Genomic DNA, 26308 nt, shown 5'->3' with positions numbered 1-26308 from the left:
AATAGATGGAGAGATATACCATGTTCTTGGATTGGAAGAGTCAACATTGTGAAAATGACTCTACTACCCAAAGCAATCTACAGATTCAATGCAATCCCTATCAAATTACCAATGGCATTTTTCAGAGAACTAGAACAAAGAATTTCACAATTTGTATGGAGACACAAAAGACCCCAAATAGCCAAAGTAATCTTGAGAAAGAAAAACAGAGCTGGAGGAATCAGGCTCCTGGACTTCAGACTATAAGCTACAGTAATCAAGACAGTATGGTACTGGCACAAAAACAGAACTGTAGATCAATGGAACAGGATAGAAAGCCCAGAGATAAACCCACGCACATATGGTCAACTAATCTATGACAAAGGAGGCAAGGATATACAATGGAGAAAAGACAGTCTCTTCAACAAGTGGTGCTGGGAAAACTGACAGCTACATGTAAAAGAATGAAATTAGAACACTCCCTAACACCATACACGAAAATAAACTCAAAATGGATTAGAGACCTAAATGTAAGACCGAACCCTATAAAACTCTTAGAGGAAAACATAGGCAGAACACTCTGTGGCGTAAATCACAGCAAGATCTTTTTTGATCCACCTCCTAGAGTAAAGGAAATAAAAATAAACAAATGGGACCTAATGAAACTTAAAAGCTTTTGCACAGCAAAGGAAACCATAAACAAGACGAAAAGACAACCCTCAAAATGGGAGAAGATATTTGCAAACGAATCAACGGACAAAGGAGTAATCTCCAAAATATATAAACAGCTCATGCAGCTCAGTATTAAAGAAACAAACAACCCAATCCAAAAATGGGCAGAAGACCTAAACAGACATTTCTCCAAAGAAGACATACACGTGGCCAAGAAGCACATGGAAAGATGCTCAACATCACTAATTATTAGAGAAATGCAAATCAAAACTACAATGAGGTATCACCTCACACCAGTTAGAATGGGCATCATCAGAAAATCTTCAAGCAACAAATGCTGGAGAGGGTGTGGAGAAAAGGGAACCCTCTTGCACTGTTGGTGGGAATGTAAATTGATACAGCCACTATGGAGAACAGTATGGAGGTTCCTTAAGAAACTGAAAATAGAATTACCATATGACCTAGCAATCCCACTACTGGGCATATACCCAGAGAAAACCATAATTCAAAAAGACACATGCACCCCAATGTTCATTGCAGCACTATTTACAATAGCCAGGTCATGGAAGCAACCTAAATGCCCATCGACAGACGAATAGATAAAGAAGATGTGGCACATATATACAATGGAATATTACTCAGCCATAAAAAGGAACGAAATTGGGTCCTTTGTTAAGACGTGGATGGATCTAGAGACTGTCATACAGAGTGAAGTAAGTCAGAAAGAGAAAAGCAAATATCGTATATTAACACATATATGTGGAATCTAGAAAAATGGTACAGCTGAACCGGTTTGCAGGACAGAAATTGAGACACAGATGTAGAGAACAAACGTATGGACACTAAGGGGGGAAAGCGGCGGGGGGTACGGGTGGTGGTGTGCTGAATTGGGTGATTGGGATTGACATGTATACACTGATGTGTATAAAATGGATGAATAATAAGGACCTGCTGTTTAAAAAAATAAATAAAATTAAATTGAAAAAAAAAAGAACAGTTTACTTTGGTCAGATTCTGGATAAGGTCTTCTCATTTTTGTTTTGTTAACCACCTGGCAGACCTAAAAAAAGGTGGGTCTCAAATTTGCAAAGACACTGTAAATAGAATGAGTTTTAGATTATTGGCAATCCACTGATATAAATCGGGTCAACAAACTACACTCCATGGGCCAAAACCAGACACTAACTGTTGCTGAAAATAAAATTTCACTGGATCACCACAACACCCATTTGTTTATGTGTCGTCTGTGGCTGTTTTCTCACTACAATGGCAGAGCTGAATAATTGCAGCAGAGACTTTTTGGCCTGCAAAGCCTCCAGTATTTACTATCTGGCCCTTTACAGAAAATGTTTGCCAATCCCTGATATAAAGTAAAATAAGAAACCCCTCTTGGACCACCTAAGACAGAATTTTCAGTGTTCTTACCTTGCAAAGCTTTTATGAGGATAGATTGGGTTTATTTTGTTCACTACTGTGTCCTCAATGGTGGTAAGTAGTAGGTACGCAATAAATATTGTCAAATCAATAAATAAAAACCATCCAAATTCATCTTACTCTTCTCAGTTCCTTAGTACTCACGGTCTGAAGCACAAATCCAAATAAACTGCAAGTCAGGTTTGCTAAGTGTTAAAATGAAAGAGAAATAGTGACTTTCTAGCCTACGTATTATAACAGTTTTCATTTACTCAACACTACTATGTGCCAGATACTATAATCACATTATGTACATATATGTATGTGTGTATATATATTTACATATATGTATATATATTTAGGTGTTGTAACATTATTATTTCTAATTTATAGATGAGAACTTGAGACTTAGAGTAGGTAAATTGTCCAAAATCACATAGCTAGTAAGTGGCTTAGTTATTTTCAAGCCCATCTTCATCCTAAGCATCATAGTAAGTGGAAAGGGGCTAACTCTAATATAATCTAGAATACGAGTAAAATTTCTCTGAGATTTGTCCCACATCTAACATCCTAACCAGATCTGTTCAAAAGTAAATTAGATAAGAAGTTTTTCATTTAATGCATCTACCTCTAGAAGAGTGTTCACTGGGAACAATGAATACATTTTAAACATCTCTGGGTTGAGCTATATCAGATCACTACCAATCCTGCTTTTCAGACTCCCAGAGATAGCTGGCTCCATTTTGATGTGTATAGCTTAACTTACATTAGAAGATAATCAAGGAGTGGCCATAGGATATGCAGAAAATAGTCTTTAATTCTAGAAGAGGTAGCATGGGAGGTGAGACTAAATTCCTGTCAGGAAATTTCTGCTACCTAGTATCTATCTAACACTTTGGCAGATTACTAAGCCTTAGTTTAAGCCCCAGTTTCCTCATTAAAATAAAGATAATAATTATACCTATCACCAAGGGTTGTAAAAATCAAGGGAATTAACATATATTGTGGCTAGAATGGCGCCTAGCACATAGCGTGCAATAAAGATAATTCTGCATTGTTTCAATTTTTAAAAATTGAGATATTCATGAAACGTAAAATTCACCATTTTTACCATTTTAAGTGTACAATTCCATGATTTCTAGTGTATTCACAATGTTGTTCAGCCATCATCTAATTCCAGGACATTTTCAGCACCCCGAAAAGAAACTGTGTGTATTAAGCAGTCACTCCTCATTCCCCTCTCTCCCCAGCCCCTGGGAACTACTGATTTGCTTTCAGTATCAATAGATTTGTCCATAAAGGACAAATGGACAGTTAAAATGGAATCATGAAATACATGGCTTTCTGTGTCTGGCTTTTCTCATTTAGCATCGGGTTTTCAAGATTCATTCATGTTGTAGCATATATCAGTACTTCATTCCTTTTATGTCTGAGTAATATTCATTGTATTGATATACCTATGCCACATTTTGTTTATCCATTCATCAGTTAGTGGACGTTGGGTTGTTTCTACTTTTTGGCTATTGTAAATAGTATTGCTGTGAACATTTGTGTACAAGCTTTTGTTTGAACACCAGTTTTCATTCTCTTCATTAAATACCTAGGAATATAATTAAAAGGTTATATGGTAACTCTGTGTTTATTTTTTTAAGGAACCACCAAACTTGCACAGTGGCTGCAAAGTTTTAAATTCTGATTAAGTACAATTTGTATATTTTTTCTTTTATTGCCTGTTCTTTTAATATCATAGCTAAGAATCCATTGTAAAAATCCAAGGTCGTATAGATTTACCTCTGTGTTTTCTTCTAAGAGTCTTATAGTTTTAGCTCTTATATTTGGGACTTTGATTTATTTCAAGTTAGTTTTTTTATATCGTGTGAGATAAGGGTCCAACTTATTTCTGTCTTTTTTTTTTTTTTTTTTGCATGTGGATATCCAGTTATCTCAACATCATTTGTTGGAAAGACTGTTCTTTCTCTATTGAATGATGTTGGCACCCTTGTTGAAAATCAATTTGACCATAGATGAATAGGTTTATTTTTGGATTCTGAATTCTTATACTGAGCTGTATGTCCATCCATATGTCATGACCACACTGTCTTGATGACTATAGCTTTGTAGTAAGTTTTGAAATCAGGACATATGAATCTTCCAACTTTGTTTTCAGGGTATTGTAGCTATTCTGGGTCCCTGGCATTTCCCTATGAATTTTAGGATAAGCATGTAAATTTCTGCAAAATACCAGGTGGGATTTTGATAGGGATTGCATTGAATCTGTGAATCAACTTGCAAATTATTGCCATTTTAATATTGTCTTCCAGTCCATGAACATAGATGCCTCTCCATTTATTAAGACCTTCTTTCATTTCTTTCAGCAGTGTTTTATAGTTCATAGTGTACAAATGTTACACTTCTTTTGTTAAACTTATTCCAAAGTATTTTATTCATTTTGATGCTGTTGTCAAGGATTTGTTTTCTTAGTTTCATTTTTGGATTTTTAATTGCTAGTATGTAGAAATACAGCTGATCTTTATATATTGACGTTGTATCCTACAACTTAATACATTTACTTCTTAGCTCTAATACTTGTTCTGTGATGCTTTAGGATTTACCACGTATAGGATCATGTCATCTGTGAATAGAGAGAGAATTAATTCTTCCATTCTAATTTGGATGCCTTTTATTTCTTTTTCTTGACTAATTGCTCAGGGCAGAACAGATATCCCTCTTACTACTGATCTTGGGGAAAAGGTTTCAGACTTCACCATTTAGGTAGGAGGTTACCTGTGGGTTTTTCATAGATGCCCTTTATCAACTTGAGGAAGTTTCCTTCTAGTCCTAGTTTGTTGAGTGTTTTGTTATTAAATGGTGTTGGATATGCTTTTTCTGCATCAATTGAGATGGCTATGTGGTTTTTTGTTCTTCATTTAATTAGTATGATATATTGATTGGTTTTCATGCACTGAAACACCCTTGCATTCATGGGATAAATCTCACTTGGTCATGGTATGTAATCCTTTTTATATGCAGCTGGATTCAGTTTACTAGAAGTTTGCTGAGGAATTTTTGCATCTGTATTAATAAGGAATATTGATCTATAGTTTTCTTTCTTGAGGTGTTTTTCTGGTTTTGGTATCCTTCCTCCTAAACTCTCCTAATGAAGAGTTTAAAGAGGATTGTGATTTCTTCAAATGTTTGACAGAATTCAGTAGTGAAAGTCATCTGGTTTTGAGGTTGTGGTCTTTTCTTTTTAGGACATTGGGTTTTTTTGGTTTTTATTAACTGATCAATCTCTTTACTTGTTATAGGTCTATTCATTTTTTCTGTTCATGAGTCAGTTTGTGTGTTTCTAGAAATTTATCTATTTCATCTGGGTTTCCTAATTGGCATACAATTGTTCACAGTATTCTTAGTGTACTATTTGATTTGCTTTTTGTTTCTTTTACAGTAGATCTTTATTTTCTTAGTGTTTGCCATGGAGATTACAATTAACATGTTAATTTATAGAAATCTAGTTTGAATTAATAGCAAGTTAGTTTCAATCGTATAAAAAATTTGGCTCCTGTATAGCTGTGTTCCCCTTCCTTATGTAGTTATTGTCACAGATTACATCTTTATACATGTATGCACATAGACATAGATCTATATTATCGTTTTATTTGAGACATAGACATTTATTATTTAAGACATTTATTATTATTGCTTTAATAGTTGTCTTTTAAATCATATAAAAAATTGGAGTTACTAACTAGAAATACATGAATATTGACTTTTATATTTATCTATATAGTTATCTTTATCAGTGTTCTTTATTTCTTTGTATGAATTGAGTTACTCCCTGGTATTTTTTTCTTTCAGCCTGAAGGACTCTCTGCAGCACTTTTTGTAGAGCAAGTCTACTAGAAATGAATTCTTACCTTTTGTTTAATTGGAATATCTTAATTTCTCTTTCTTTTTTGAGGAATAGCTTTGCTGGATATAGAATTCTTGCTTAACAGATTTTTTTAAGCACTTTGAATATGTCATTCCATTAACTTCTGGCCACCATGGTTTCTGATGAGAAATTAGCTGTTAATGTTTTTGAGAATTCCTTGTACATAATGATCACTCTGCTGTTCTCAGGATTCTCTGTGTCTTTGAACAGTTCAAGTGGAATGTTTCTAGGTGTGGATTTCTTTGTGTTTACCCTACTTAGGATTTGTTGAGATTTCTTGGATGTGTATATTCATGTCTTTTATCAAATTTTAGAAGTTTTCAGTCTTTTTTTTTTTTTTTTTTTTTTTGCCCTTTTGTCTATTCTCCCTCTTGGACTCTTATTAAATGTATGTTGGTATACTTGGTGGTGTCCCACAGATCTCTTAGGCTCTGTTCATTTTTCTTCATTTTTTTTCTTCTTTTTGCTCTTCTTATTGGAAACTCTCATTGACCTATCTTCAAGTTTATAGATTTTTTTCTTCTACCTCCTCAAATCTGCTTTTGAGCCCCTCTAGTGATTTTTTAAATTTCAGTTATAGTATTTTTCAAGTCCAGAATTTTTCTTTGGTTCCTTTTAAAATTTTATGTCTCTGTTGATATTCTCAATTTGGTGAGACATCATTCTTGTTCTTTCTATTAGTTCTTTGTACATGCTCTTGAGCATATTTAAAACAGTTGATCTAAAATCTTTCTCCAGTAAATCCAGTGTCTGGTCTTCATCAGGGACAATTTCTGTTAATTTCTTTTTTCTGTGTGTGTGGGCCATACTTTCTTGTTTCTTTGCATCCTTCATAATTTTTAATGAGTACTGGACATTTTGAATATATAATGTGGTAATTAGATTATTTTACCTCATCAGGGTTTTGTTTGTTTGTTTGTTTTCTTCTGCCTGTGGTTGTTGTTGTTTGTTTGTCTAGTGATTTTTCTGAACTCATTTTGTAAAGTGTATATTCTTTGCCATGTGTGGCCACTGACATCTGTTTGGTTAGCTTAGGGGTCAGCTAATGATTCAACAGAGATTTCCTTAAAGGTTTGGGACCAGAAACAAACAAACAAACAAAAAAACCTCAAAATCTTTGGCAGTGGGTCCTGTGTATATGTTGGGGCATGCCTTCAACACTCAGCTAGGCAGTTTACAACTCACCCTTAGACTTCATCTGCGGCTTGTATACAGCCTAAAGCTCAGCCAGAAGTGAGAATTTAGGGCCGTCTCAGGTGTTTTTGAGCAGCTACTCCGCCTTGGGCACACACATGTGGGTCTTCTGGTGGGAGCATTTCAAATTCCATATTCCCCAAAGCATCTCACTTTCCAGTTTTTCCTCCTAAGCTTTTTGATGTGTCTATTGTTTACCCCAGCTGCCATCCCTTGCCTCATTTGGCACCTGCTGATAAATTTGCCGTTAAATGTTTTTGACAAATGTCCTGAACAGTTGCCTCTCTGCACTGGGAGAGATCTGAGCTTGGTAAAATAAAGGTAAGCCCTTTACACAGTCTGTCAGGGAACCAAAAGACAGGCCAGAACAAGCAGCCACAGTTCTTGGAGGACAAAGTCCACTTTGCTTACTCTAACACTAGGAACCCACACCAGTAACTCAGATTGGCATCTTCAGGACCCTTAACTGCAAATTAGCTACCTTTTGTTTGACTAAGTGCTTGACTGATTGCTGGAATCCTTTGACTAGCTTGAAGAGTCCAGATAAAGTTGATTCTGACAGGTTTTGCCAGGTTATTTGCTGTTTCTCTTCAGGGACAGGCCCTTGGAGTTCCCTACTCTGCCACTTTCATTGATGTCTCATCACATTTTTTTCAATTTTGACAAACATATTATTTTCATAGGTTGTTGTTGTGTTTTTTTGTTGTTTTTTTTTTTAATAGAGAATGACCAGGGACTTCCCTGGTGGTCCAGTGGTTAAGACTCTGCACTTCCAATGCAGGGGCCACAGGTTCGATCCCTGGTCAGGGAACTAAGATCCCACATGCTGTGTGGCACAGCGCCCCCCCCCAAAAAAAAACCGAAAAGAATGACCATATATCTCTTCTTTACAGGGGTCATCCAAGTATTATGATAATTCATGTCCAGCTTGCCAAAAAACCATATCACATTTAGAAGGAAAAGAATTCTGGCAGTTGAACCCTGTAGATCTCCTGATGTCAACAGTGTTAAAGATGTCCAGTTCACCCATAGTCCTATCAAAAATTTTTCTCTGAAAGCCAGAGAGATAAAACATCTAATTCACTGTGTATGTGAGATGAATGTTCTAACATTCAGGTCTCTAGTAGAAATATGATGTAAAATGTGCCGTAAAAGCCAACATATATCAGGATCTTTACCTTTAAAACTGCAGTTGACCATATTCCATTGTAGTTGTGTGGATGTTTTCCACATAGTTTATCAGCTCAGTAGGATTGTAGCAGTTGTTCTCACTGCCTTCCCAAAAGCTTTAGCCCTTGTGAAGTGGCTCAGATGAAATCTACTAACTGAATCTAAAGAATCCACATAGAGAGCTATGATTCTGATGCAATATTTTCTGGGTTTGAATTCTGTTTTCCTCTATTTGCCAGTAGTATGAACTTGAGCAAATTACTTCTTTTTGCCTCACTTACCTCATCAGTAAAATGGGCCTGCTAACAACTGTGCTTATCTTATAGCTTTGTTCTGAGGATAAAATAAGTTAAGAGTCATTAAGTAATTAAGTAAAATTTAATACATACATAAGCTAGTTTGAGGTGCAGCTTGTCTAGAGCATGTCTTTTAGATAGGGAAACCTCTGGGTTTTTCAGTTCTGTCCACTTAGCATGAAACTAGTAAGTTCTTTCCACTTATTAGTGAAATAAACATACTGGGCAGATTCTCAAGAGGAAAATAGTCAGGGAGTATTTCTGTGTAGCCTGAGAGGCCCATTCCTAAGTCAGGAGAGAACTGTCTGTATCTACAGCTGGATGCAAAACAAAAACATAAAGTTGGAGAACAGCATCGTATCGTGTGATGGTTTGGGGGACAAGGAGGATGGACCAAGATAGTGGGATATAAAGCTAAAAAGACTGGAAAAGACAGATGATGAAGGTTCTTGGGCATTACTGAAGGGTTTGAAATAGGAGAGCCATCTGGCCACATTTACCCTTACGGTATATACTGCGGCAGAAAAACGGAGGATTGGGGTCAGCTTGCCAAGACTGGAAGGAGGGAAATGTCTTAGGTGACTGTTACGTAAGTCATAGATGTTCCATAATGAGCATGTATTAATTTTGTAACATAAGCAAATTCATACACTCTTATTTTGTAAGAAATCTACTTTTGGAATTTCTCTGTGATAGAGTCCCAATTTAATAAAATCTAAAATTAAAGTCCCAATTAGAGAATGAGAATTCATTTCACACTTGACCTCTTTGCTCAACAAAATCTCCATCACAGAGTTTCAGTAAATAATCATCCTTTTCTGCTACATGCTACCTATCATTTAAGTATAAGGAACACATCGTTTCCATTGAGCAAATGAGAATGCAAATTATAACCATATTACCTGCGAAACTTACTCTGCTAATTTTATAGCTCCTCAGCCCTCCACAAGTCAGAAAAATATTCACACCTAAGTTGAAACTTTAAAGTAGAGTGATTGCCTGGAGCAATAAGCCCCAGAAAATTGGTAATGAAAGTATTGGTTTATAAAAGAGAGCTTGGCAGACTAATTGTAGTCTCACTTTGCCTCTTTCCATCTCTGTTTCTTTAACAGCTATTTAGTCCCAGGTACACAGACTTTTGTTATGTTTTGTTTTTTTAGTCATTTGAACTTTTTAGTAAATCAGTTTTAGGAATTAATTGAACAAATACTCAGCTAAAAAACAAGATACAATTTAATAAGCAACTTTATCCTCATTTTGCCCCACTATGAATGTTAGTTTTTGCAATAACTTTTAAATTTAGTGGAGATCAAGTTTTATACCCAACTTAACAGTGTGTTCTTTGTTATTGTCATGTATTTTTTACATGTAAAATGATGTTCTCTGAGTTTACATGTACACACGGGATTACATAAAATTCAATTTTAATATCCACTTAATCCAAAGTACTCTTCCTCAACTATCATGACCTTTTAAAATATATTTAAACTATGTTAGTAATACATAAATAGTGGGCAAATTTATTTCTGCAAATCAGACTATGGAAACTGGACAGCATTGAAAATAACTTATAAAGTACTAAAAAAAAAAGTTAATGACAATATACATAACTATTTCTAATTATAATTATTTTGGGTAAATGCAAAGTTAACTGCCTTCAAATAGGCATACTTTTTGACATGTGAAATTGAGATTCCATAGGTTGTTGCTTCATGGTAAATTCAATATAAATAGCAATGAAGGAACCACATATGGTAAGCCTGGGCTTCAGACATTGGCTTTAGGATTCTCAGATAAATAAAGACCTTCCTTGAAGGCACACGGATGTATTAATTTTTAATTTGTTTCTTTTTGATCTCTTAATTACTGAAAAAGATTTATTGGTTAATTTTAGGAAGGCAAGTGTTTGAAAAGTTTTGCCAAATACTGTCTTCTTTAAATGAATGTATGGTAATGAAAAGTTAAGAGGAGAGCCAAATTAGATTGAATAATTGTTCAGTCATGTGGGTCAGGCTAGTTGCATAGCCTGGTTGTTAGACTGATTGCTCAAATTACATTGCCTGGGGTCCTGCACTTGGTTGGCTGTCTTCTCAGATCTTAACAAGGTTCTGGGAATTTCTTTTACTGACAAAGTTTGCTTTGTGTTTTTCCCCTCCCCCCACCCCCCCAGGATGCTTCATCTGCAGACATTAGAAAAGCATATCGTAAGCTTTCACTAACTTTGCATCCAGACAAGAATAAAGATGAAAATGCAGAAACTCAGTTTAGACAAGTAAGTGAAATATGCTGTTATTGTATATGTATTTTTGTGATAATTTATAAATAAATGTTTATGGTAGAAACAGTAACCTACACGTAGAATATTTCCATTTAAAATGAGATTGCAGTTTAGAAATATAATGTATACGTATTTATTCAGTTTTTTTACAAAATATGCTTTTACCAACATTTTTTTATATTAGAATCTCTAAATTCCTGGGGGTCATAATTGTCATAATTTTCTTGTCTAAATTACAGTTTTTGCTTTTAAAAATCACGTTAAGATAATTATTAGTTTTGCATCTTTCAAAAAGATTTATTTTGGTATCAAGCCTTTTTTAACCTCTTAAGGTGCTACCAAAACCGTAAAATGTTACTTATAATTAAGATTTTATCTGTTCATTGTATATATGAGTGCGTGGGGTTTTTGCATGTGAATTATAGTGTGTTCGTCTCCCTAAGTGATTTCCTATAGTTGAGATTATTTTTAAAGTAATGCTTCTGTTTTAGTTGGTGGCCATTTATGAAGTTTTAAAGGATGATGAACGAAGGCAGAGGTGAGTGTTCATCTGCTTTTGAATTAAGATGTTATACTTTGATGTCTCAGTTTATAAAGGAGAGAATTGTCTCGTTAAACATTTTATTATGTTAGTATTTTACTTTCGTTCCTTTCAAGATGTGCATTGTTTTTAAAATGTATGTTTATAGGAGAGTTAATTTCTATTGAAAATATTCACTAGGTTGATTCAGTACTTATAGACTTCAGGATCATGGCTTCATTAGCTAATATTTTTAACGTGAGTATCTATGCTCTGGGAAATAAAATTCCACTTGACTTCAAACAAATGCCTATTCATTTTTGATATATCAGTAATTGCTCCTATCTGCGCTTGGGGGGCTTTTTTCCCCCCCTCTATTTCTTAAATGTTTTGCAATTAGGCGATTAGTGATATTCAAGTTATTACCATTTCTTGGTGTTTCCTCATCCTCAAAATAATAAAGCCAATTTGTGAGTGAGAGAACAGACTTGCATAAGTCTGTAGAAGATAGGAGTAGAAGAAAAATATTTGCTTCTTTCTCCTATTTCTTTGGCCTCCATCCCTTCCCTTCCTCTGCTCCAGTGATTCTGTGTTTAGGGTCGAACGTCAGAGAAGAGGCAGCTACCTCACTCTGAGACTTCTCTGGGCCTCTTTCAGCAGAGTAGTAATGTATTTATACAGTGGTTTATATGCTAGTGACTTAAGAGGAGATTGCAGAGAGACCCCCTTCCTCTGTTCTTCGGAATGTGTGGAAGGTAGACACTACTGTGACCGGTTTCAGAGTTTTTTTAAGTCAGACTCATGGTAAGAAATACATTTTGCATCATGCCTCAGGACACACACACACACACACACACACACACACACACACACATACACACAGACACAACTGAAACAAAAATTTGACAAAACACTTCTCATTGTGTGTGAAACAGACTGATGTTTTCTATTCTAGGCTAGTCTAGACCAGTCTTCTTTCTTTTTAAAAACAATGCTGATTGTGGTCCACTAAGTTGATTTCAGGAGATACTAGTGAGCTACAATCTGTAGTTTGAAAATAATGCTTTACAGTAAGAGTACCTTTAAAGAAAAAAAGTAGGTATTTGAGATTTTAGGCTAAAGCCAGCCTAAATATCTGTATCTCTCTATGGAGGCTAATATATCTTAAAGACAATCCAAAAAAGTATGCAGTGTGACCTTCTGAATCTTTCTTCAAATGTATTACCTGGAATTATTCTGTATCCTACAATGTCAGCTACCACTCTTGGTTCTCATCTTAACTCTTTAATTTGAATACCTCAGTTTGTCAGATTGCAAAGCAAGGACTCAGGATATTCTCTTGAAGAGTTCTTTGCTTTATAATAAGGGGCTGGCATTGGTCCAGATACCATAGCAGACATTCCTCTGGTTTGAGATAATCCATAGTGTTGAAAGAGTCCTACGAGTGTGTTGAAAGAAGTGTTGGTCATTCTGTGCATATTTTCTAGTTGGTTTCTCTCACTGAGCCCCTAGTTTTGTTTCACACATCAAGAACGTGTCTGTAAAGATAGCTTTATTTAGTCTCTCTACATCTTTGGCATCAGATTTTGCCTTTTTGTTTGTTGTTATTTTAAAAGTCAGTAAACTTTGTAACAATTTCTTCCAATTACCGAAATTATTTATATCTTTTCAGAACAAATCACTTCTCATGTAAAAATTGTTTCTTCATTAACATAGACTCATCTAACATTTTCTTTTTAGGATTAGTTCCCTTTGCATTTATTGTAGAGTGTTAGTAGAAAAAAATGGATCTGACAGTTACACAAACAGCTGTAGTATTTATACCCCTTGAGGCACAAGTAACTCTTTGGTAACTGGTTTTCCTTGAGGCAAAAGTCTTAGCTAATCAAGCTGAGAATCATTCCTCTAAAGCTTGCGCCCGAGGCCGGGTGACCTATGAGTGTTTAAACATATAGGAGAAATGCACCTCTACAGACAATTATCTAATGTTTATAATTCCTTGTTTTATCTTCTGAAAGAAGATTGTTTTACACTGATATTTAAAAATGTTCTTTGGTATCACAATTATTTATTATAAATATTCATTAAATAAGTAATGTGTAACCTTCCAGGAATTTGTAATTTGGAAAATTGTCATAGACATTTTTATCTATTTAGTTCCCTTACAAATAATTGTATTTTCACTGAAATCAGGTGCATTTTAAAAATTTTGGTAGAAAAGGGAATAGCATTGAAATAGATAAAATAACAAACTGGGTAACTTTTTTTTTTTTTTTTTTAAGGAATAGGCAAATTTTATTTTTTAAACAGACTTATTTAGGTATAATTTGCATACCATAAAAGTTACCTATTTTAAGTGTACAATTCCATGATTTTTAGTAAAAATACCTATTTTAAGTGTACAATTCCATGATTTTCAGTAAAGTTACAGAGTTGTGCAAACCACAACCAGTGTTAGACCATTTCTGTCACCTCAAAACATTCCCTCAAGTCCATTTACAGGCGTTTCCCATTCTGATCCCAGCCCCAGGCAATCACTGATCTCCTTTATGTGTCTATAAATGTGGTTTTTTCTGGACACTTCATATTAATGAAATCATCTAATATGTAGTCTTTTGCATCTGACTTCTTTCTATTATCAAAATGTTTTTGAGGTACATCCATATTGTAGCATATACCAGTAGTTCATTCTTTTTTATTGCTGAATAGTATTCCACATTCCACTTTTGTTTATCCATTCACCAACTGATAGACATTGAGGTCGTCTCCACTTTTTGGCTATGATGAACAACGCTGCTGTGAATTATCACACACAAGTCTGTGTGAATGGATATTTTTCATTTCTCTCAGGTAGATTCCTAGGAGTATAATTGTGAATAAACTTTTAAGCTTTTTTTCCTCCCAAAGGCATAGACTATAGCATGAAAAAAGTTTTCCTGGTTCGTGTAAGGGAGATTAATATAGAAGTCTCCTGAACTCCTTAGGTAACTTGCTTATTTTAGGAAATAGCAGCTCCGCTATGTTCTGACATAAATTTCTATCCAAGTGCCCTGAGTGTTAGCTGGAATAAAGTACTGAGTAGATCCTAATCACTACATATATACACTAGATTGTGCTTTAGTAATATTAGTATATTTACTTTTGTTTAAAATCTATTTTAAAATTTTACCAGTATTCTTTTGCTAACCCTCTTGTGCAACTTAAAATTTTTTTGTCTATTTTATGGTACTATATTTGTAAAAGTTCAATTTATTTTTTTAGTTTACTAAGTAAAGTCACATTTTATTTACAAATCCAATGAAAAGTATAGTTTTCTCAGCTTTAATCTGCGAAACTTTTACAAATCCATTACCTCCTTATTGTAAATTTGATTACAGGTGTGTTTGAATAAAAATAAACATTAACCTGAGAATAAGAAATCTTTCTTAGTACCTTCCCTAATTAGGAGATATTATAAGACACGTATTATATACAATATATAAAGTGCTGTGTACCACAATTTTTGGCACATATGTACATTTTATAAAGGAGAGTAAGATCAATTAATGTAAGCTTGTTTCCTGTTTATGATCTTTGTACAATTAATTTTTATTCTTAAGTTTCAATATGTGACCTAAATAGATGTTGTTGTTACTCTTTTAAGCTAAAAATTCTAACTTTTTACAATGGGAGATTCACAATTTAGGCAAATGCTAGAATTATTTCAATATTCATTTTCATAATATACATGTTTTCTATTTTAATTTCATAGTTACTATTTTATTCTTCAAAGCATGCTAATAATATTTTTAATTTACATACTTTTTTTTCTTCTGGTAATTTAAACATTTTTAGATTCACTTTCCAATGTTTGAATTAGGCTAAAAATATTTGATGAATTGCAGACTATAGAATGGAACTCATAATTATGTAACCATTATGTTCTTCATATGCATTTTAAGAAAATCAAATGATGTAAACATGTATTAGGCCATATGTAGAATTGATCAATGTTTTAATTTCTAATTAATAGTTCCATATGATTTTTTACATTAGTGATATTTTCATCATAGAGATTTACTTTTGTATTTTCTTATAATATTCATACATGTGTACATTCTTAATCTGATTTTAACAAATTGTTAAGAGCAGTTTGTATGAGCTTAATTATTTTAACAGTGTTATGTGTTAAATATAGAAAAGGCATAACAGTGATGTTTTAAATTTTATGTGTTGTCAACACAACATTTTTTTCTTAAATAACTTATGAATATAATGTCTGTGTATATTTTAAGAAATATCTTTTTTTTTCAGTGTTTCAGGAAAGCAGTGATTTATCTTTTAACAGCATATATTCTAAAAAGTGAACTATAATAGAAGCTATCTTCCCTTAAAATGGCCAGTCGTGTGAGCCATAATGTTCATTGATAGTAAAATCAATAGAGCATTGATTCTAAGCTTAATCCTTGGAGACTGTTGTTCAGAGTGGCAGACGTAGCCTAGTAAATATCTAGTTTTGTTTAATGTGTTCAGTGCATAAGGTTTTGCTATCTTGAATTTAGCTGTGCACTAACAATTTATATGTGGGGTGGAAAATAGTAGCTATTAACAGACACGTAGCATTTCAAAGATGATGGTGATAAAATATTTGATATGAGATTCGCAGCTATGAGCTCAGCTGGGTTTTCTTCCAGTACAGTTTAGATCTAAAACAAATTTAACACTTAGCAATGCTCTTAGGGAATTGTTGCCACTTTCTTAGATGTTCTTTATTAATAGCCACACTTTTTACTTGAAGTTATTTCATGGGAGAGATTAGCTGAAAATAATTATTTTTATATTCCGCCTTTTTTCCTCAACAAATCTGAAGTAGAATGTAGATTCAGAATAAATTCAGGACTTCATTCATTGGACTTCATTCAAATGTTGTAATCTTGCATTATACCACTTGAAACCTTTTTGCCAATCCATTTCTTATCTAAAATGAGTCAGTTTTTACAGAAATAGATTTAAAGATAAATTTTCGAGGACAGGAATGATAACTTTTGATGAGATTGTGTTATTATGTCTTGATATTAGTGTTCAAGAATTGCTATGTAAATATTGAAAAAGAATATTTAACATCAAACTTTGGCCCAGCTACTGCACAACCATATTTTAATTAGCAGATTCTTGTATACTACACAGTTTGCCTGCCTTTAAGAGTTTAGTACCACTAATGTCCTTTGCTTTGAACATTGGTTATTCTGATCTGCCATTATTATTAATAATCTAAGTTGATCCTAAAAGTCACGTTTTCTAGATAGCCTGATAAAATATATTTCGAATTTATAACCAATATTTTTTGTACCGAAAAAAGAAGTTGCCTGTAATAAATCCTCTGCTTTATTTTTTTAAGCATATCTCCAAGGTATCAATTTAATAACTATCAAAGTAGCTACTGCAGTTGTTGCATTTAAATTGATTTACATGTCAAGACTGGCAGTTTAGCAGCTGCGCTATTATTCCTAGATCGGTCAATTTACTTGAGAAAAACCTACTACTGAGTTCTACTGACCTGCCTGACAATATAGGCCCTATTTCTATTCCTGTAATTAGGCCTGCGACTAACTCAGAATATTTTTAATTAAAATATTTTGGTCAATGTGTTGCACCAAATTAGGCCTTTCAGTGAAGATTTAATTCTGGAAATAGTGTGATTAGAATATTTAATGAGTTGTGTTGAACTAAGATTAACAGGTTGTGTGTTTTGAACATTGTTTGTGTGTGACCATTTTGAGTTTTACAATCATAAATGTTATTCCTGATTTTTAACCTTAAAAATATTTGCCTCAATAACTGTCTGACGGGTAAATTTAAATTCAGTTGAAATTTCATTCTAAAGAAAGCAGATTTAAAATGCATTACTAGGAAAGCTGTTATTTGTTATGTTCTTCCCTTTCAGCAAAGCCAAAAAATGAGGAAATTGCCACTTAAATGTTTACAAATAAACAGTTTTATCAAGAAATTGGTTGTTTCCACATCTCCTAATTTGGGAATTTTTTATTCTCTAAAGGAATGTGACCAACATAAAATTAAAAAGTGCTCATTTTATAGGCTCTTTATGTCATTAAGAAGCTTTGATAAAATGATAAATATTTCAACCTTGAACCCTTGTAAAGGGGTGGAAATAAAAGCACTGACTAGAAAATTTATCCTGATTTTGATTCCATTAATATATAATTCATGGTAGCAGATAGAGCTCTTATCTTGATTTTCTCCCATTGAGAGCCTTCCTCTTGTTGCTGACTTTCATGGCGGGGCCCCTCTGCAGCCTGCAGTGGAGAGGTAGCCTCTATGGCTCCTTCAGCCTAGCTGCCATTACAGGAGTCACATCACTGGGGTTTAAGCACACAGGGTCTGGGATCCACAGCAGATCTCTGTGTGCCTTTTTGAAGGCTGTCTGTGATTGGATACAATGTTTTGATTTATAGGCCATTGTAATGCTGATAATCTATATAAATGTTATCTCTTCTGGAGAAATTATTTTCTCTTTCCTCTTTTTACATATAAGTACAAATAAAGTTTTTTGTTTTTATTTTAAACTCCCTATGAAAAACTGTTATATTTGCTGCTGTAGGTATGATGATATTCTGATCAATGGACTTCCAGATTGGCGACAGCCTGTATTCTACTACAGGCGGGTGAGAAAAATGAGCAATGCTGAGCTGGCATTACTTTTGTTCATTATTCTCACAGTGGGTCATTATGCTGTGGTTTGGTCAATCTACCTGGAAAAACAACTGGTAAGTATTGGTAATAAATCAAATGATCTAGCCTCCTTAATTTTACATGGAATTTCAGACATTTATTTTTTCAACTGATAAAAATTTCAACTTTACTGTATATACTCCTTATTCTAATATTTTTTGTACTCAGCATTTAGTATTTGATATGTTTCTATTTCAAGAATCCATGACATAAGAAGAAAATATGTTTTTTAAAATGTGGCATTTGAGTTTGTTACAAAATTTTGTGAAGGCTCAAATATCTAGCTGAAAATTAGAAGGTAGAGCTATGTTTTCTTAATTGTCACCTTCCAAATATACATATTTTTTATGTAAAATGATTTTAGAAATTTTTGTTTCGCAGGCCCTTATATAAAGAATGATTATTTTAAAAGCTTTTAACTCAGTAAAACTTGAAATGAGTATAATTTTATAATTTCAGAGATCAGTTGGTTAAAAAAATATTACATTTTTCTTAGCCTAATATACTACTACATAGTGTATTCTGCTATGGGCTTTTATTTATACGCTAAAGATAAACATATTTATCAGTATTCATGAATTAGCATCTGTTTACTCATTCTTTTTGAAGTGACATTATTAAAGTTGGATGAATGAGAAAAAGTAAGTTGAATGCCTTCTCTTCTTAGAAAACTTTGATTGCTATGGAGATACACATGACTGACAGTGCTGAACTTCATGTGTGTTTAAGGACTGGTTACCATGGCAACAGTTATTGTTAAAGATTGATGATTTTACTTAATCATGTTGGACCCTACATACATTTGCATAAATGTTCTTCTATAATGTTTACCCTTCACAGAAGACTCTTGATAACATTTGAAGAGTACATGTTAATGATAACCTGTAACCATAATTTCTTCCACATTAAGGATGAACTGCTTAGTAGAAAAAAGAGAGAAAAGAAAAAAAAGACAGGCGGGAAGACTGTGGATGTATCAAAACTTGGTGCTTCAGAAAAAAATGAAAGGTGGGAGCATATAAAAACATTTTATAATTCAAAATTGTTTTAAAATATGTCTTTAACGTGATTCAACTTCATATGTATATTCATTTCAGATATGCTAACATTTACATCTGTATTCAGTTTATAAAAGACTAATAATGTGCCATAGGTTATGAAACACATTCTAATCTTAAGCAAAAGTTCGACAGGTTTTTCCCTTTGTAAAGTGTTCATATATACTTAAATAATTAAACCCCTGAATTCTTGTTGTTTGAAAATTTTGTACTGAACTTTAGAAACAGAGTATTACTAGAAGAGTCTATCACTGTAGAGTTTAGCTCAGGAGTGACAGTATGTAGAGAGACAGTGATATGCAGCACACTCAAAGAGATACCACCATTTCTTCTATTGATTCATAGGCAGAAATAAAGGGTTTAAATAGTTCACACAGCAGGGCAGGAACTGGATCAATGTGAGATGGAGATCAGAGACTATTCTGCCTGTCTTCTGTTCTGATGACATCAGTGAGTAATGCTTCAGTGAACTGCAAATGACATTAATTTTTATGTATTGGTTTGTTTATGCTACAGTCTTCATATCTGCTTGTCAGCACTTGGGGACACTCTGATGATGTTTAGTCTTTTACCGCTGAAGTAATCATAAGGTCTAAGAATTCATTTTGCCAAACTGATGAAAAGTCCAGGTTAGAAACAGGGCTTTTGTTTCTTTATCTTTATAACTTGATTACAAGTCCCCTTCCCCAAAATCTTAGCCTAGATTCTCTTACTTATTATACATAATTGCATTTGTTGTACTAATAATATATTTTATGATAAAATATGTCAGATTAAGTGATAACTGTCATAAATATTTCATTGAAAAACTTCTTCCTTTGTTGAAATAGCCATTCAAAACAGAATTCATGATTATTATAAAAATATTTTGTCTGTCAGCTTTCTTTCTATATTTTGCTTCTATATTTTTGCTTTTTGTTTTCCCTTTAGATTACTGGTGAAACCACAATGGCATGATTTGCTCCCCTGCAAGCTGGGAATTTGGTTTTGCCTTACACTAAAAGCATTGCCTCATCTAATCCAGGTAAAATGTACCTCTTTCTTATAATATTAGATGCTTTCACTTTAATTATTCATAAAATAATTTATGCCTGCTATCTGAATGCTGAATATACAGTAGATTTTTCCTAATGCTGATTGAATGAATAGTATAAGTATAAACCTAATTTAGAATAGTTCTAAAATTTATTTAGGTATCTATTCCTATAACTATCTCTTAAACTGCTTTTATAACACCTTAGAATTCCAAGACACTAAAAAAAGGAAAAAAGCAATACTATCTTTTTTTTTTTTAACATCTTTATTGGAGTATAATTGCTTTACAATGTTGTGTTAGTTTCTGCTGTATAACAAAGTGAATCAGCTATATGTATACATATATCCCCATATCCCCTCCCTCTTGCATCTCTCTCTCACCCTCCCTATCCCAGCCCTCTGGTGGTCACAAAGCATCGAGCTGATCTCCCTGTGGGATGCAGCTGCTTCCCACTAGTTATCTATTTTACATTTGGTAATGTATATATGTCAGTGCTACTCTCTCACTTCATCCCAGCTTACCCTTCCCCCTCCCCATGTCCTCAAGTCCATTCTCTACATCTGCATCTTTATTCCTGTCCTGCCCCTAGGTTCATGAGAACCTTTTTTTTTTTTTTAGATTCCATATATATGTGTTAGCATACGGTATTTGTTTTCCTCTTTCTGACTTACTTCACTCTGTATGAGAGACTCTAGATCCATCCACCTCACTACAAATAATTCAATTTCATTTCTCTTTATGGCTGAGTAATATTCCATTGTATATATGTGTCACATCTTCTTTCTGATAAATTTTTTTTTTTTTATGGTTTCAGTTTTATAATTTTTACTTCATTTTTTTTTAACATCTTTATTGGAGTATAATTGCTTTCCAATGGTGTGTTAGTTTCTGCTTTATAACAAAGTGAATCAGCTATACATATACACATATCCTCATATCTCCTCCCTCTTGTGTCTCTGTCCCACCCTCCCTATCCCACCCCTCTAGGTGGTCACAAAGCACCGAGCTGATCTCCCTGTGCTACGTGGCTGCAGCAATACTATCTTTAGGACAGATATAAAAGCAATAAAAATTTAATCATTTAAGGCATATCCAGTAAAAAAGAACAGAGCTCAAATAGCTTGTCACCATATTTTAATAGCATTTAATTAAGTACATAGTGTGAAAAAAAAAAACACTTTACATAAGCATTGGTATAATTAAGCAAAAATATATATAGCTTTCCATTTTATTTGCAACTTTAAGAGGAGTCAAGATATTTTGTCTTAAACTGGTAATCAAAGTTTCTGTTGCTAGTCAGTCTTCCTCTAACAATAGAATGTACATATCATATTTATGTGGCAATTTCTTATTTTTTTATATTTAGCATACCAACACATATTCTATTATTGCTTTGCTAATTTTAATTGTTGTATCTGGTTAGAAGATTTCCAACACATAAACAGAATATTTGAAAGAATATATAATAGTTTTGGTGTACAAATTTTGAGATTCTTTGAAGTTGTAATTTTGGAAGAAATGTTTCATTTCAGAAAATACAAAGAGCAAGAGAGACAGATAATTTGTTTAATTCTACTCACTTTTTTTCATGTAACAGCTGTTTTTCCTAATTGTTTAAGGAAGTGAATGACTCCAACTTCTGTACTTTATTCCTCTTTTTCCTCTAATAATGAAAATTTTATATTTGAAGGGAAAATGAACTAAAAATTACTAGTGTGTTTCTGTCTAGCCTTTGAGAAATTATTTACCAGTTCTTTTGTCAAAATAGTTTATCTTAACAGTTATTGCTTACAGAATCATATATTTTGTTTATAGTTAATAGAGACAATTGAAGTATTTTGGTAATTTAAAAGCTTTTGTTTTTAAGTTGTTTATTTGAAGTTTTGTGTTGTTTATTTGAATAAAAATCCACAATCCTTGTATGCTATGTATGTAAGAGTTAATAAGAGAGAGGGGAAAGTATATTTATCATACTGGTATATTTATGAGAAGATGTGACAGAAAAATATTTTAGGACATGATTTCCTATATTTTTTAAAGAATGATTATTTTTTGCCGGCTTTAGAATCTGTGCAATAGGCAAACCAGAATGTAGATGAATTTAAAAGTATAGTCATGAGGCAGTATAAATAAAATATCACATAAAATGTCAGTCTGAAACACTTCTTTGTAATTTTAATCTAAGTCATTTGAAACAAAGTTTACTTGGTAAAATTAACATATTTCTTGGTTAGCGTGGAGTAATTTGCAAAAACAGAATCAATATATTAAGATGGCTTAGATTTACATGTTATTGTTTTGCCTCATCACAAATTTGTAGAAAGCTTACAAAAATAAGGAATTTTATAAAAACGTTTTAGCCTCTTCAGAAACTTTCTTAAACTGTTGAATCAGTTTGAAGTTTAAAGTTTTTCTCATGTTCACTAACAAAATAATGTAATATAGTAGACTCTGATACAAATTGTAATAGTGAAAGTATTTTAGGTTGATAAACATATAGCTTATACTTTCATAAGCATCAGCAAAGCAATACTGAATAGTAGCTATTAAGATTAGATTGTCTGCTTTTTTTTATCTGCTTTGACCTTTGTATTAATTTATCATTCATAAAATTGTATAATGTGAATACATATGCCTTATCTACAACACTGAAATTTTCATGTGACACTTCTATGAGATCTTCTTAAATAAGGTATTTATGAAATTTAGAGGAAGCCCTTTTTACCCAAAGCAGTCTGGATTAGTAACTGGCACAGTGGTGATAAAAGAGCCCTACTAGAGCCCTCAATATAAAAAAATGATACACATGACCTTCAACATTTTCTTCACCACTCTTGTGATACAAGGCCACTGTTTTATTTTTAAGTAGGAGTCCTTTTTCTTGCGTAAACCATACCTATCATCTTGGTTTCTTTAAGGGCAAATTTCCAGTTGATTTCTCTAAAGAAGAGTTAAATCATACTCTTGTGAAGCAATGTAGTTGTGTAAGCCTTAGAGATTTGTATGATATCCGTCACTCAGTCTTTCATCATCGACTTATTTACATCTAGTTAACAGCATTTTTAGCAACTCTTTCATTGAGCTTTCCAAAGCATCCACTTGGTTTTCATAGAAACAACTGTCATTTTCTACTCAGTTTTCATCTTTTTAATATAATATTTAATTGAATCGTATAATTACAGTAACATGTATCACTGACACAAATAGGTTTAAGAGCTAATACAACCAGCTCATATAAGCATACAGTTAGTTAAATAGGTATCAGTTAAGGGAGTTTTACTTCCGTGTGTGAATCCCTTGAATTTCATGGAAAGTTCATTAAAACTGAGCTGCAGATATTCTGTGTAAGCAGACAGCTGTTGGATAAGATGGAGTATCCAAGCTAAAAGTGGGAGATTCAGAGACTTCCAGCAAATGGCCTCACACTAGCAGAACTGGTACCCAAATTTTGTCCTTGTCATATCAACAGCTCTTCATCTTCAGCTGTTTTCCTCCCACTCTTCCTCTAAATACCCATTCCTTTATTACACTTCACATGCATATATGTTGGTTATCCAGTAGGATTTGAAAAAGTGGCAGTTCTGGTTCAGCTTATGCTCCTAAGTTCACTGTTTATTACTTAGTATCTAAAATCCCTAAGAAAATTCCTTGTTGCCTACTTATTTTACCTAAATTCTTTTCTATCCCTTTCCCAAAAAAATTACAGATGAGAATAGTTATATCGTAGTTATTTGATGTATAAAACTTCTTCTGGTTATATTTTTAGAAAAACAGTTTAGCAGGTTCAATAAAAATTTATTAAACACAGTATCAGAACAAGAGGCTATAGAGATGAATATGCTTTCTTGGACCTTACAGTCAGGTAGAGGTTATATCACATGAATTAAAATAATTGGGACACAATATGGTATATAAGCTTCATATATGTAGTATAAACAATGACTTCTGTAGATGTTCAGAGAAGTAAGATTGTCTCTATTTAGGATAACCAAGGAAAACTGAAAAGAGGAGCCACTTGAATTGAGTCTTGAAAGATGAATAGACACTTGACAGTGAAGTACCCACTCTGTGTACTAGTTTGTGTACAAAAATAATTTGATAGATACAGTAACTCCCATGTAATCATACGTGTTAGGACTGGAAGAAACCTGAGGAAAACATTGTACAACTGCTTTTTAAAAAAGAAGAAAAAAGAAAATTCCACATAGCCCATTGCTATCATCTAAGACTATATCCCAGGTCTCCAGACTCTGAATATAGCCATTTAGGAATTTATACTCCAATAGATAAATCTGACAAATCTGTTAAAGGACATTGAGACAGCAGAGTGTTTCCATCGCACATGTCTGTCAAAGATACGTATACATTGTTAGGAATGAGAAAGTTAAAGTACATAGTGGGCAGAAAATACTCAAAGTGGTTCTGTGATCAAGCAGGGCAGAGGTAGAAGTATTTCTTTGATAGCTCCCCTTGCTTTTTGAGAAGGTCTTTATTACCTCCAGCACTGGGTTTTGTTCCTTTCCTTTGTTCTGAAAAATATATTGAAAGAATTATAAGATTTGGTAGATTAGAAGAATGAGGCCAGTAACTGAAAACGATTATACTTGATATGTGTAAAATATTTGATGTTAAGTTAATAACAAACATTTCCTAGATTGGAAAATATTGAAGGGAAAGATGTATGGATATTACTATATTTAGCAAAATGTATGTCCCTATATCATTCATGTACCCACATAGGCAGAGAAGTAAAAAGTCAAATGAGAAACCATAGAAGAAGAATGTGGAGAGCGTTTGTAAATTGATGTGTCCATAGAGGGATGAGAGAACTTTAGAGAGGAGTAAAATGCATGACCGTGTGTAGAGAAGCTTGGGAAACTTGAGAAGAATGTGTTTAGACAGCGAAAACGGCAGGTGGAATGATCAACTGAAGACATGGAATGTGAATTAGAATATAACAAGGAACTTGGCCTATATCAGGAGGGGCATAGTGTGCTTTGAGGCTAGAATTTAATTTTAACATTAAAAGTATAGCCCTAGTGACACTTTCATATCTTACCAGTGTTTCTTTTTTCACGATAGTTTGAAGGGAGTACACAATCTCTTGGAATCTGACTAATCCAGTCTTCCATGTTGACTATATTCAGCCTATAACCCCAAGAAATTTTTCTGACCTCCAAAATGCCCTTCTTGGATATTTTTTAATTGACCGTATATGTTCTGAAACATATTCATAGCCATGAGGGTAGCAAACAACTGATGAAATATAACCAATGCTATGTGCATATTTTCATTTTAACTCTTATAACTTATCTTATTTTTGTCACTGCCTGTTTGTGTTGGAGCTTCATTTATTTGGGCCCATGATAATTTAGGTCCTTAACACCACTGATTTCTCATACAAAATCAGTAAGTACCAAATATCCCAAGTGATTACCAACCGAAATCATAGTTCATAGTTCTCTACATTTTCTGAGATGAAAAAGGTCTTCAGTATTCAGAATTTATTTGCTTGATAGTTTGTTTGATTTTCTATGAACTCACCATTTAAATTTCTCTCTACCTGCTATGTTACATTTCTCAGTAATGTAATTTATAACATGTACAACTCCTTTATGTGTGCATTGCCTAAGGTTGTTAATCTTTCTCATTGTTAAGTCCCAGTCCCATCTTTTCTCACTACCAAGCTGATCTAATATGAACACAGTTAGACTAGAAATTATTGTAGGAAATTTCCAGCATGCATATCTCCACCCTATCAGGATTTATAGGTTGCTGAGGAGCAGTGGCTGAGAAAATAGAGCAATCTTTTCTGTAGTGCTATGACTTTTACCTTAAAAAATTAAAATAAAAGTTGCCTAAGAGAGTAAATGGAATACTGTACTTTATACAACTATTTATAAGTGGAGGCATCCTCCCTCCCAAGAAGCTTCTTCCATGGAAACTACAACTGTGGACAAGCCTGGAGGTCACCCTCTCTACAGTCAGGGCCCTTCATTTCTAGCCCCTTTGCTTCTGCTTGCTGGGAC

The 26308-nt window shown here is 33.4% G+C and overlaps 1 protein-coding gene and 1 non-coding gene across 3 annotated transcripts in view; both read left to right on the top strand.

Moving 5' to 3' along the window:
- Positions 1 to 26308, top strand: part of DNAJC1 (DnaJ heat shock protein family (Hsp40) member C1) — a 196592-nt gene that overhangs the window by 64719 nt on the left and 105565 nt on the right. For both annotated transcript variants that reach the window (XM_068561208.1, XM_068561198.1), the window contains exons 2-6: positions 10829 to 10930; positions 11428 to 11474; positions 18055 to 18220; positions 19096 to 19193; positions 20174 to 20267. In XM_068561208.1, coding sequence (XP_068417309.1) covers positions 10829 to 10930; positions 11428 to 11474; positions 18055 to 18220; positions 19096 to 19193; positions 20174 to 20267 — 507 coding nt within the window. The remainder of the gene's footprint in view (positions 1 to 10828; positions 10931 to 11427; positions 11475 to 18054; positions 18221 to 19095; positions 19194 to 20173; positions 20268 to 26308) is intronic.
- TRNAG-UCC (transfer RNA glycine (anticodon UCC)) lies at positions 7931 to 8003 on the top strand. Its single transcript has one exon. It is a non-coding gene; the product is annotated as a tRNA-Gly (tRNA).

The sequence above is a fragment of the Eschrichtius robustus genome, chromosome 1, assembly GCF_028021215.1.
Source record: "Eschrichtius robustus isolate mEscRob2 chromosome 1, mEscRob2.pri, whole genome shotgun sequence".
Taxonomy (NCBI): domain Eukaryota; kingdom Metazoa; phylum Chordata; class Mammalia; order Artiodactyla; family Eschrichtiidae; genus Eschrichtius; species Eschrichtius robustus.
Note: the sequence above shows the minus strand (reverse complement) of the source record. Positions and strands in the feature narration are given on the sequence as shown.